The sequence below is a fragment of the Gigantopelta aegis genome, chromosome 6 (assembly GCF_016097555.1).
Source record: "Gigantopelta aegis isolate Gae_Host chromosome 6, Gae_host_genome, whole genome shotgun sequence".
In the NCBI taxonomy this organism is placed as follows: domain Eukaryota; kingdom Metazoa; phylum Mollusca; class Gastropoda; order Neomphalida; family Peltospiridae; genus Gigantopelta; species Gigantopelta aegis.
Window position 1 is genome coordinate 60,219,237 of NC_054704.1, and position 13,166 is coordinate 60,232,402.

At 37.6% G+C, this 13,166-nt stretch overlaps 1 protein-coding gene across 1 annotated transcript in view; it reads right to left on the reverse strand.

Moving 5' to 3' along the window:
* Window positions 1–13,166, reverse strand: part of LOC121374653 (A disintegrin and metalloproteinase with thrombospondin motifs 6-like) — a 162,670-nt gene that overhangs the window by 118,281 nt on the left and 31,223 nt on the right. The window contains exon 5 of the mRNA XM_041501762.1: window positions 5,553–5,703. Coding sequence (XP_041357696.1) covers window positions 5,553–5,703 — 151 coding nt within the window. The remainder of the gene's footprint in view (window positions 1–5,552; window positions 5,704–13,166) is intronic.

Below are 13,166 nucleotides of genomic sequence, written 5' to 3' on the forward strand. Positions count from 1 at the left end.
TGTCCATTGCCTTAGGTTTCAACTTTTAATAGGGACCACTTGTCCAAAATACATTATGGTAGCAATTGTGGATTTCCAAGATGGCCACCATACAATAGCTATTAGTATCAATATATCAGGATCCTTGCCATCTATACTCACTTGGGGTCTAACTTTGAGTTTGAGGTAATCAATGCAGTTATATCAATCAAAATATCACTAGATGGATTTTCATAAAAGTAACAAAATATACAGTCGAATTATTCAGGAAAAAAAGTGCAATATCAATTATGCATCTTACCATAGTTTTTCTTTGAGGTCAATATGTTCATGCAAGAAGTTTCTATTGAACAATTTACTTCTCACAAAATCAAATAGAGTTTTCAGTGCACTTCGATGGGACCAATTTACATGCCAATCTTGTGCCACATCCACTCAAACTCTTATAACCACACTATCACTGCAGTCTTTGGAAGCCAAAGTTAGGGTATTCCAAAAAAGAACGTAGACCTAGCCATCTGTATCAAAGATACTTACCATCTCTCTGGAGTGGGTGCATTTTTTTTCACTGGTGAACATTGTGTTAGCTTTATAAGTAACATGTTTTGAGTGATGCAGATTCTAGGTAGTGATCGATTATAATTGATTATAATAAAACAAAATTGATCGGTTTGGCTCTGCTGATGTTATGATTGATTATAAATGTCTATCACTGCAGTCTTTGGAAGCCAAAGTTGGGGTATTCCAAAAAAGAACGTAGACCTAGCCATCTGTATCAAAGATACTTACCATCTCTCTGGAGTGGGTGCATTTTTTTTCACTGGTGGAACATTGTGTTAGCTTTATAAGTAACATGTTTTGAGTGATGCAGATTGTAGGTAGTGATCGATTATAATTGATTATAATAAAACAAAATTGATCGGTTTGGCTCTGCTGATGTTATGATTGATTATAAATGTCTATCACTGCAGTCTTTGGAAGCCAAAGTTAAGGTATTCCAAAAAAGAACGTAGACCTAGCCATCTGTATCAAAGATACTTACCATCTCTCTGGAGTGGGTGCATTTTTTTTCACTGGTGGAACATTGTGTTAGCTTTATAAGTAACATGTTTTGAGTGATGCAGATTCTAGGTAGTGATCGATTATAATTGATTATAATAAAACAAAATTGATCGGTTTGGCTCTGCTGATGTTATGATTGATTATAAATGTCTATAATTGATTGTGTGTGAAAATGTTAACTGTAATTATTCCTCTAGTCTAGATGATGTAATTGATGTAAATATGTTGGGGTTGGTGTTTGTTTTCATATCTACATACAAAAAAGTTATTAATTAGTTCTTAAAGGTAGATTGGCGAGGTGTAGGGTATATTGCAGTCCATCTAATTAAAATTAGCTCCACTGGTTAATTACTATTGCCTGTGGATCTAACAGCACGCCATTGGAGCTCATGTCCAGTTGATCTTTCATTCGACCAATCAAAACCTTACTTGCAAAATCATGCCAGTGATTTGAAAAGAATTTGAAAACATTCAAGATTATGCTGAGGGGTATACGAAATGACTCAGGTGAATTACGAAGTATGCCAGAAACTAATTTCAATATAAAATTTTATATAAAATTTGTTTCAAGACGAAAAAAAAAACCTGTGATGGTATATAGCCATGAAATCTTGTTTATACTAGTATACAATCCAGAGTTTATTACTGCACTTTTCCCCATTCTTTAATGTTGAAACAGACCAAAAGTTCGCCTATTGCATAAATAGTCTTTCCCAATATTTTTAGAATTTGTATGCTCCCGAATAACGCTATAAAAGGTGAAGTGTAATTGGTCAATATTTAAATTATTTATAGATGAAATGTCACCTGGACATGGGAGTCCACACAATGCTGTTAGATCTACTGGTAGACCAGTAGAACAAATTTTTATCAGATTGTATTGCAGTGAGCATTGTCCTTATAATTCAAATTATTTATTATGTTCATATAATTTTAATCGATTATGTAATCTAAAGTTGATTGGTTGGTAACAACCAAGTATAACTGAGGAATGATGATGGAATTCCAACCGATTTCCAACACTAGCAGCAGGGCATATTCGGTGGATGGAATGGTTTCCATTGTCCTCCTATTGTGGTAGTACAACAATTTCCTTGCTTTGTCATATTCCACATCACTGGTCTTATTATAAAACATAACTGTGAAATGTTTTATTAGCTAGAAGTGTGGAGCATTTACAGTTACTTTGGTGTAAGGGTTGAATACCATATAAGTAAAGGCACAAGTCACATTAGGGTATCAGTTTTAAGCTGTCCTTTTACCTTTTCCAGTGAAAGCAGAGGTAGTGTCACATTCTGTGAAGTTGTGGAAGACAGGCAGTGCCAGGGGTTTTTCTTTATCCAAGATGTCATATTGTATACCATGATGTCTGCTTTCTCGAATACCCTTTCCTCACTTTCTCTTAAAATGATGTGATGTTACATGTGATGCATGTCTTCTAGAATGTTCTGTGTTGTATGAAACAGAGACATGATCAGCATACTCATCAAATGTCCATTATCTGGTAACAACAACATTCCAGGAAACTGGGTGGACTTTTTTCGAAATCCAACGAACAATCAGCAACTTTTTTTTCCATCACATTTGCTATCGTAGCTTGACCCAAAGACAAGTAAAGAACCATTACATCTAGTGCCATAGTTATTCTTCTTTCTAGATGCAGATGCTTTACACTTCCGCTATTGGAACATTTCACAGTTATCTTGTACGCTAAGACTAGTGACCTGGAATATGTTGGCGAAGCAAGGAAGGTGTTGTACTACCAGAAGAAGAGGACGAAGAAGAAGACAATGGAAACCATTTCACCCACCCAGGATGCCTTACAGCAGTACTCAAAAACGTGTTGCCTACCAAGCTGGGATGTGGTCTATTAGTGAACAGCATAATCAAAATGCACACACTCCAGAGTGATGGGGGGAGGACTTTTAATAAAGGCAGCCAATGCTGAGTTCTTGTGTGGGACACTACTTATGAGACGAGAACCTGCAGTGAATTGGTTAAGCATACTTGTAAAAGACTGAGTGGATGTAGGACTAGGTGTGCATGCATGCACAAATTCCCATTGGAGCGCATTGAACTGTGCATTTGTGAGAAGTAAAATATTAAATTAAAACATATTTCATGTGCAGTGAAGTATGGAATCAATGAAGCATCTTGAATGATATATGCCTCTATATATATATTACAATTTGCAATCAAGTTAATCTATGCTGCAACTACCTAGTATATTATCCATTTCTAAGGAAGGCACATTAACTAAAAGTCTGGTGTTGATTTTCTCGTGGTCACATGGTAGCATCAGATAATTTAGAGAGATGAGTAAGATAAAAGCATTTGAGGAAGTAGGCACAATTGTATATGTGATGTCTTATAAAGTAAAGTTAAATCCTTGGCCCTGCCTCTCTTCCACATCTTCATAGAATGTGGCATAATGTCTGCTTTCTTTGGGAAAAAACAGAACAAAGAACATCTTGGAGTGCATGGAACTGTTACTCTGGTGTGACTCATGCCTTTATCTACATGACACTCATGCAACTCACCAGCCTCGGTGGCGTCATGGTTAGGCCATCGGTCTACAGGCTGGTAGGTACTGGGTTCGGATCCCAGTCAAGGCATGGGATTTTTAATCGGGATACCGACTCCAAACACTGAGTGAGTGCTCCGCAAGGCTCGATGGGTAGGTGTAAACCACTTGCACCGACCAGTGATCCATAACTGGTTCAACAAAGGCCATGGTTTGTGCTATCCTGCCTGTGGGAAGCACAAATAAAATATCCCTTGCTGCCTGTCATAAAAGAGTAGCCTATGTGGTGACAGCAGGTTTCCTCTAAAAAACAGTGTCAGAATGACCATATGTTTGACGTCCAATAGCCAATGTTAAGATAAAAAATCAATGTGCTCTAGTGGCGTCGTTAAATAAAACAAACTTTACTTTTTACTCATGCAACTCTTACACCAGTTACTCTCATGATAAGACAGTGACCTGGAACATGCTGATGAAGAAAGGAATGTGTTTTAATGCCAGAATAGGTAGACAATGAAAACCATTCCATCCACCCAGTATGCCCCATTGCAGCAAACAAAATGGTGTGCTTACCAGGCTAATAATATGAGTCACCAGTGAACAATATAAACAACATGTACAGTACTCACTCGATCCCGAGGGACGGGGAAGGACTTTTGATAATGATGGCCAGTGCAGGGTTCTTGTGTGAAATACCCTTAAGCTAATTTTAGCTTCAAAAATCTTAAGCAAAACTATTGTAGTACATGTAGTTCGGGAGCCACCATCCACAGTCACATCATGTACATTTCACATGGAAGGTCTGTACATTAGATGGATATGACACAGTGCCATCACTGCTGGGGGGCTGCTGGATGCAACAGATTCTCAGTAAGCAAAGGGGCAAATGTTGGGGGGGGGGGAAATGTCCTAGGGGCAAATGACCGCAACCGGTTAACAAGATGGTTGGTGAGTTGTTTTTGCCTGGAGCTGTTAAACTGTTCATCTTCAATCAAAGGCCAAGATTGCTTGATGGATTCTGTTAGGCCAGGATAAAAATGATACTTGACAAACAAGTAGGGACTACTATGAGCTATTCATGTAAGAGTAAGGACATAAACAGTTTTAGGTAGTCCTTTGGTTAGGATTTAAATGAGTAACTGCCTAGGACCAGTGAATGCTGTATACATTACTTGAAGTTATAGTTTGTGGCAATTAAGTGCTCTCCAGCCGAGCATCTCCTGTATGTGCTAAGGTATCTTAAACACAACTCTTGTTGCTAAGAGTAGTGCTCATGTGTGCACATGGTCTTCCTCTCTTACACTTGTGCATTAAATAACCATTTGAGTTTTGAGCCCAGGACAGTATACTTAAATCTTAGTTGGATATAAGCACACATATAATTTTTAGCATCATTGTCAAATGGGTTGCAGAATTTTCTTTAGTTGTTAATAGAGGGCTGTACTTAGCCTAAACAAGAAAAGTCTGCAAACACAAGGGCACCTACAGTATGTATTCAGGGAGGGGGCAACATTTACAAAAGGGCACCTACAATATCCAAAAGTACACTGACATGCATTATATATGGCAAGTCACCCCCAAAAACCAAGCATAAATAAACTCATTGTTTTCATTTGCTACACACTGAATTTTTTAAGGCACTTTAAAATTCCATTGGGGTTGGATACCCTCAGCACCAATTGTCCTGGATCCGCACTTGTACTTTCTTCATATCTTCTGGAGGTGCAAGTGCTGCCTACCATCCACCATAGGTATCCCCAACCAGTAACACTGAATGTGTTATAGTTACATTATATAATAAAGAGTATATATTTATATATGTAACTATAGTATTCGTACTAGGGGTTTCTATTTGGGGATACCTGTGCCCTCCGCTACATATGACCCTGTCATACAGAACCTGACATTTGTTGTCATACTGAAGATAATAAACATTTAAAAAAAAACAAGCAGATGATAAAAATGTGATATAAGAAATATGTTTTACCAGTGACTCCACAATGTGAATCCTCATTGCGAAGTTTGAGAGATGATCGCCGGTACACAATGTGTGGATACCCTTCCTTACCAATGTTGTTAGTGTGGTTCCATAGCGGCTCCACAAAATAGTCATCCTCGTCAGTAGAGAACACACCATACTGAAAAAGACACATACTATCTGTTATGACAGATGTTTCTGTAAAAATAAATTCTCGACTGGTGGTACAACTTATTAAACATCAGTAACATCAGATGAATTACATTTGTACCATTATAAAACTCAGTAGCAGATACAGTGGGGGTTTGGGGGTTCGAACCTCCCCACTTTCTAACAAGATGCTCTTTTTAAGCAAAAAACAATCATATTAAGTAAAGCAAAATATAGCACAACTGTATAATTAGATCCAACCCTTTAGACAACAATTATTCACCATGTGTGTGGCGAACGAACAACAAAGCACCTGAGATATATATAGAGATATAGTTATTTACTAAATTAGTAAAGATAAGTATTTTTTTTATGTGTGACCTGCATGCAAATGGGAAGTATTGGAAGTTGATCGGTTACCACCGGTTTCAAAGCAATAAACGTCTGTCACAGACTGCAGTCTCATAATGACATGATTTGTTTTTGTCTCCTCTTAACAAAAGAAACAAAAAGGTGAAAATTGGATAAAAAGTGGTCCTGATTCTCTCATTTATGTAGAGGGAAGGCTGGTTTTTGCCCAAATTAAATGAAAATGACCGAATCTGGATAACAACATTTATTCATATCAGCATTATTGCCAAACCGCTATATATAGGGTTACAAATGACTCACTACAGAGTTTTATATGGATTACAACTATTTTGCTGGTAGAATGATGGAAATACAATTCATAAAGGTGTCGGGTTGGGATATTTTGCCCGAATATAATTTTTGCCAAATTTGAGGATTTGCTCCAGCACTAGGGTGTACTAGCTTGTGTCTTGTATGCCTATGGGTGGTGCCCTGGCCTTCAAAGAAATGTTTGTTTGTTTTATTTGTTTATCATTGGTCCCCAGCTCATTTTGACAGTGTCAGGGTTGGGGTGCCCTGATTCATCACAACACAAAATATTAATTAGAATATAAAAGTTAAATACTAGAAGTGCATGACATATAGTAGTATTGTAAGAAAAATGATAATAATAGTTGTATTAATAATAATAATAATAATAATAATAATAATAATATAAATGATCATAATAGTCATAATACATTTTTGTACTACAAAAAAAATTGATTAATTAAAAAAGGTTTCGTTCCATTACTGTAGGTAGAAAGAAAAAACTGTTTATTTTTTAAATCCTTTTTTCGCTATTTTCGATTTAATATTTGCTGAATACTATTCCAGATTATTATTTTAAAAGCTGTTTCTTTGTGTTACAAAACATACTCTGATCAGAATTATTAATAATTTTCTATACCAAAAAAGTCCAAATCTCGTTTGATCATATTCTGTGATTTAAACACCACCCAAGTCTAATACTATACTGTGATGTTATTAACTATGAAGACACTCAAAGAATGTTATAATTTGTTCATTGAAAAAAATAGAAGTTTAAAATCAAATCTGACAAAGTTTTTTTTGTTTTTGTTTAACACCACTAAAGCATATTGATTTATTAATCATTGGCTATTTTAACACAGTCATAGAGAGGAAACCCACTACATGTTTCCATTAGTAGCAAGGGATTTTTATATGCACCATCCCACAGATAGTCCAGCAGCCAAGGCCCAACATTTGAGTGGTATCGTTCACTTTTCAGGAAAGCATGAAGCTTGGCACAGGTGTTCTGTGACATGGTGGGATCAATTTAAAAAAAGACAAAGAAAATAACTCACTCTGGTGGCCGCCATCAGCCTCATTTATATTGAAAATCTCGCATTCTAAGGCAGACTGAACCATAATTCCAAAGCCTATACCCATGTTTTAATGATCTGTAAATTTACTGGTGCATCTAAAAGTACGTAGGTCAAATGTCCGCCATATTGAATTTAAAGATGGCCAACATATAATAACATTTTTAATGTTTAAGCAAGATAGAACCATGATTGCGAAGCGTATACCCATAGTGTATGTACCTATGAATCTAATGGTACAAATAATAAGTAGATCATATGTCTTCCATATTTGATTTAAAGATGGCTGCCACATGGAAACATTTTCAATGAATATCTTGATATCAAAGGTACAAAGAACAGTGGTTTCAAAGCTTATACTCCTTTTTTTAACCTATCAATATATAAATGTAAGTACACACTTACATGCATTTGTGTGTGTGTGTGTGTGTGTGTCTGTCTCTGTGGGTGTGTGTGTCTGTGTGTGTGTGTCCGTGTGTCTTTGTGTCTGTGTCTGTTTGTATGTCTGTCTGGCTCTGTGTGTGTGTGTCTGTCTCTGTGTGTGTATGTGTCAGTGTGTGTCTGTATGTGTCTGTATGTGTGTGTGTGTGCCTGTGTGTGTCTGTGTGTGTGTGTCTCTGTATTTCTGTGTCTGTGTTTCTGTGTGTGTCTGGGTCTGTGTGTGCCTGTGTGTGTGTGTCTGTGTGTGTGTCTGTTTGTGTGTGTCTCTGTGTGTGTGTGCATGACATCCTTAAATAAAACAAACTTTACTCTTTTTTTGTTGAAAAACATTTATCTTTCGAAAGTTACTTATTTGTAAGTTTCATTATATTACATGTATATTGTGTACATGTGTGAAAGTGATCAATTTTATATTGTAAATTTATTTAGTTAGTTATTTGAATGTTTGATTCTATTATTGGTGAACATTTGTCACCTGTCTTATTTTCACTTTATTTAAATGACCTAGAAAACCACCTACTAAATTTTAATTGTTAATGGGTAGCCACCACTATAGATGAACACGACAGCTTCCTAGCTTCCTAGACATCGGTATCCACTTGTTTTGTCTCCTATATGTCAACGACACTGCACTACTAGCAACTAATGCTCACAATTTGCAAAACAACCTATATGCCTTTTTGGCATTTTGCCACACAAAAAAATAAAAATAATAATAATAATAATAAAAAATGGAAACTTAAAGTAAATAGTGAAAAAAAACAAAAATAATAATATTTAATGCAAATGCAAATGACTATAAGAAAACGTTTACCCTCGGAGACAAGTCCCTTGAAAATGTAAAAAAATACAAAGCTTTGTTGTCAGTCCCTTTGACAAAAGTATGTGGTATTTGTCCATACACTGCAAACTTTTGAAACCCCACCTCTCAAGTGCAAAGAGACCCGTGATTGGTCAACATTTGTTCACGCCTATTCTTAAACTGGAAAAAGAGACCAAAAGGTCAAATAAGTAATACTTTAATTGTATAACATAAACAAAAAAAAACATTGTTCCATATCCAGAGAACGCCACCACGTTCAACAATTACGTACGGTGGTTATCATCGGTTGTGTATGAAACATTATAGGCATATCTCAAGCAAATTTTTTAAATACATATTTCCACCGAGAGGATTCGTTCCTTCGATCCAAGCACCTCGGGCGAGTATTCTACCGATTGAGCTAGATGGCGCCTCCAGAGCTCCAGAGCTGGAACTTTTGCAAGGAGTGAGATTTTGTCCGACATGTGCAAGTGCAAATAATTTGAACATGCTCATATACCACTAGAGTTTCAAGCATGTCCGTCCCGGGGCCGGTCTCTGGATAGCCAGTGACTTGCTCCGGGACAGAACAAAATTAAGGGGATAATTTTGAAATTTACATCCAAAAATTAAATAGTGGGCCTTTAAAATTTTGATGCGCATCTCTAATTAATATAATTAATAAAGAAAATTCTACTCATTAAATTTGGTCGCTAGATTAGATCGGGTGGTCAAAAAGAAATTAGATAGATAGATAGATAACACACCTGATTTGGGATGGGGGGGGGGGGCGGTGAAAATGGACAGAATTTTGAAAATAGCAATTAGTAAAAGAAATTAGTAGGATTAAAATTAGAAAGAAAAAAGTTACAAGCCAAAAATAATTGAATTGACTGCTTGGCCGAATATTTATATAATTTGGAGCATTTTAGAAGGACAGTCCAAAAATAAATAAGAGAAAGAAGAGAGGATCGGACTATTTAATAATATTTTTTTTTAAAAAGAGTAATTTCGACATAAAATTTTGAATGACATTGTGAATCCGAATAAACCGGCCCAGGAAATAAGCTTGCTGACAATTGGACAACGTGGACACCTATTATAGGAGTTTAAGAAGAAGAAGGAAATGTTTTATTTAACGACGCACTCAACACATTTTATTTACGGTTATATGGCGTCAGACATATGGTTAAAGACCACACAGATTTTAAGAGGAAACCCGCTGTCACCACTACATGGGCTACTCTTTCCAATTAACAGCAAGGGATCTTTTATTTGCGCTCCCAACAGGCAGGATAGCACAAACCATGGCCTTTGTTGAACCAGTTATGGATCACTGGTCAGTGCAAGTGGTTTACACCTACCCATTGAGCCTTACGGAGCACTCACTCAGGGTTTGGAGTCGGTATCTGGATTAAAAATCCAATGCTTCGACTGGGATCCGAACCCAGTACCTACCAGCCTGTAGATCGATGGCCTAACCACGACGCTGGTATATATGAGTTTAATGTCTTACGATGCTTAATTGTCCTGGGCATTCTAGTTTTTTCCAGAGAAGAAGCTTGACGTAGTGGCATGCTCTCTCGAGGTCTAAAACAAGTGGATAACGATAACAGTTTTCAAACATTGCGGTAAACATGTTCCATTTGCCAGAACACGGTGCCATCTGGACGAGTAAAAAAAGTATTTGATAGTGTCTCGAATGGCAACTGCTGCTCTCCCTCCACCCTGCTGTTGTAGGTGGATCATACCTCCTCCAAGGGGAGCTATTTCTTCATAAACAATGTCTGAACTTCGATCAATCAATTGTCCGTCACGACGACGAATAAAATTGTGAAGGACACATCCAGCATTTGTTACCATAACAGCCATGTCTGGTTGAAGGCGCATAGCTCTCTGAAATATTTCAAATTTTTCACTAGAATGCCAAATGCACACACTACAGAACGTCAGGCACGCGAATGGCGATAATTGTAAACTCTTCTCATGTCATCCAGACCACGCCCTGGATATGGTTTCATCAACTGTGCCTTTAATGGGAAAGCCTCATCAGCAATTATCATGTATGGAATTTCCATATCGGATGTACTCACTCGAAAACCATCACTCGGAATGTTCAATTTAACATCATTTATTTGCAAAAACTCCTCCATCGCTAATCCTGCCGTACTGGCCACAATCAGTAAGAATAAAACAGGAGTCTGCATCACTGAGTGCCATCAAAACAATGCTAGGATAGCCTTTGTAGTTATAGTACATGGAACCAGCATGAATTGGATTGTACAAAGGAATATGTTTTCCATCCAGTGCTCTGATGGCAAAGGGATAATCCCAGAGTTCTCCAAATCGTAATGCATAATTTCACCAATCCTCAGATGTTGGAAGTGGCATGACCATAGGTTGAAGAACTTCCCACAGGACTTGGCATGTTGTATGCACGTGTCTTGCAATAGCTTGTTTTGACGTATGGAAAGGAACACTCACAAATGCAAATGATGATCCAGTAGCCAGATGCCTATAAAAGAATAAAGAAAATGTTAACGAGGTTTATGGTTACCGGTTTTTTGTTTATACTGAACCTATGTTTTGTAACATGATGCCATTATATTTGAGAAATGATAATTATCTGATATCAAAAAAGTTTTTAAAAGTATCTCTTTTAAATATTTAATTTTAAATATATTCACAATATTTTTAAATCTTTCATTGTTGTAGGCTGTTATGAATATATTATTATTATCAATAATCTTTTTCAGAGTTCAATGTGCAGAAAGTGTGGACAAAATTGAGACAGGCGCACTCGAAGGCACTTCTCTGGCAGAAGAAACTTCCCTCTGGCACTGGAACATCCAATCGGACATCATGGAAGCATATGGAAGCCATGTCATTTCTTCTTCCAACCAAGGTGCCAAGAAACACGGTCAGCAACTGTTCAGTTGATGACGAAGGTGATTATAATGATGATGATGGAATTGAAAACCAAAATGAAGACGAAAGCCAGGATGGAGAAACCGCATCGCAGGCGAATAACAATTTGGGCGAGATATTTCCAGAACTGATTAAACCGCCAGCCAAAAGAGTAAACAAAAGTATTACCAATTCGAAGAAACACTCAAGACATGATAGAGCCGATGATACCGCCATTAGCATCAGTGAAGCTGCCAAGAGCATCACACATTTATTTGAATGCATCCCCTCCAGTTGAATCGCACCGCTTGGGATTCTTTCACTCGATCCTTCCTGAAGTTGATAAATTTTCTTCATCGGATTTCCTCACTTTTCAAATGAGTGTGTTGAAGGCCCTCTCCAAGCTTACACCTCGTCCCCATCAATATCATCCCCAGTTTGGTTATACATCATGAGCCTCAGGGATAAGTCCGTATCAGTCATCGGAGTACAGCAGTATTTTATCTACCCACACACCACCACCTGCCTCGCAAGTGTATCATTTCATACCGATCGGCACATGCTACTCTGAAAATCAGAACTAACATGAACAATTCTTACCTTAGTGTTAAAATCAGTTTTTCTTCAGCTGTGATGGATTTGCGCCAGTTGGATCCGGCAGATTGAAGTCTGGGTAGAACAAGGCCCTTGAGTTCATTGTAGGATGCAGTACTCATACGAGTATAGTTGAAGAAGAGATCTTCATCACCACACTGTTTCAAGGCCTGGGAAGTTCTGTAATATTCACCTTTTTCTTCCCGCATTCTATAAAATGGCCGAATCCAATACTGTGGGCATTGCCTAAACACATGTTGTTTTCTGAGATGAGCAACAGCGAGGAAAACAAATGCAATGGCAGCATCCTCCTCATCTTCAGTTTTTCTGTTCATCCTTTCGTTATTAAAATATTTTTTGCATTAAATATTTTTGTTATTTCCTCGAGTTTCAATTTTTTTATGTTCAGTGTTTCTTTTATCACCTGCTTATAAGTAAAATAAATCAACAGTGCACATACCACAGGGAACATGCTATGGAGACAGAGAGTACAAGGCCAGGTCACGAGGTCACAATGCCACAAGTTCTCAAGAGAACAACATTCTATGGATACGGGGCTTAAGGTTGCTGTGACGAAGCGGAAAGCAACCGCGATCCACAAAGTCAAACTGCGTGAGAGACCGTTCGCCGTGCGGGACGCTACAACCAAGGACTGCTGTTGAAAGAGATGGGAAAGTCTACTTAATCATCGCATCATGAAGACAGTTACGGGGAAAGACTACCGTCCACTCACCAGGAAACTAGCATCCGACCCGTACCGGCAGTTCCTCCCGCAGCTTGACATCGCCAATTTTACCGGGACTCCCTAGACGTCATCCACCCTACCAACCTCCTTTGCCTCCGTGAGTATAGTCAGACTTTAAAAAAAATTGGCCGCCATTTTAAAAACTTTGTTTATTTTTTTGTAAACAGTCTGGCAGCCTTTATTTCTGGCAGTCCGTCTAAATTGCTCCAATCACCTTCAATTTTGGATGAGCAGTCAAAATTTTGGTT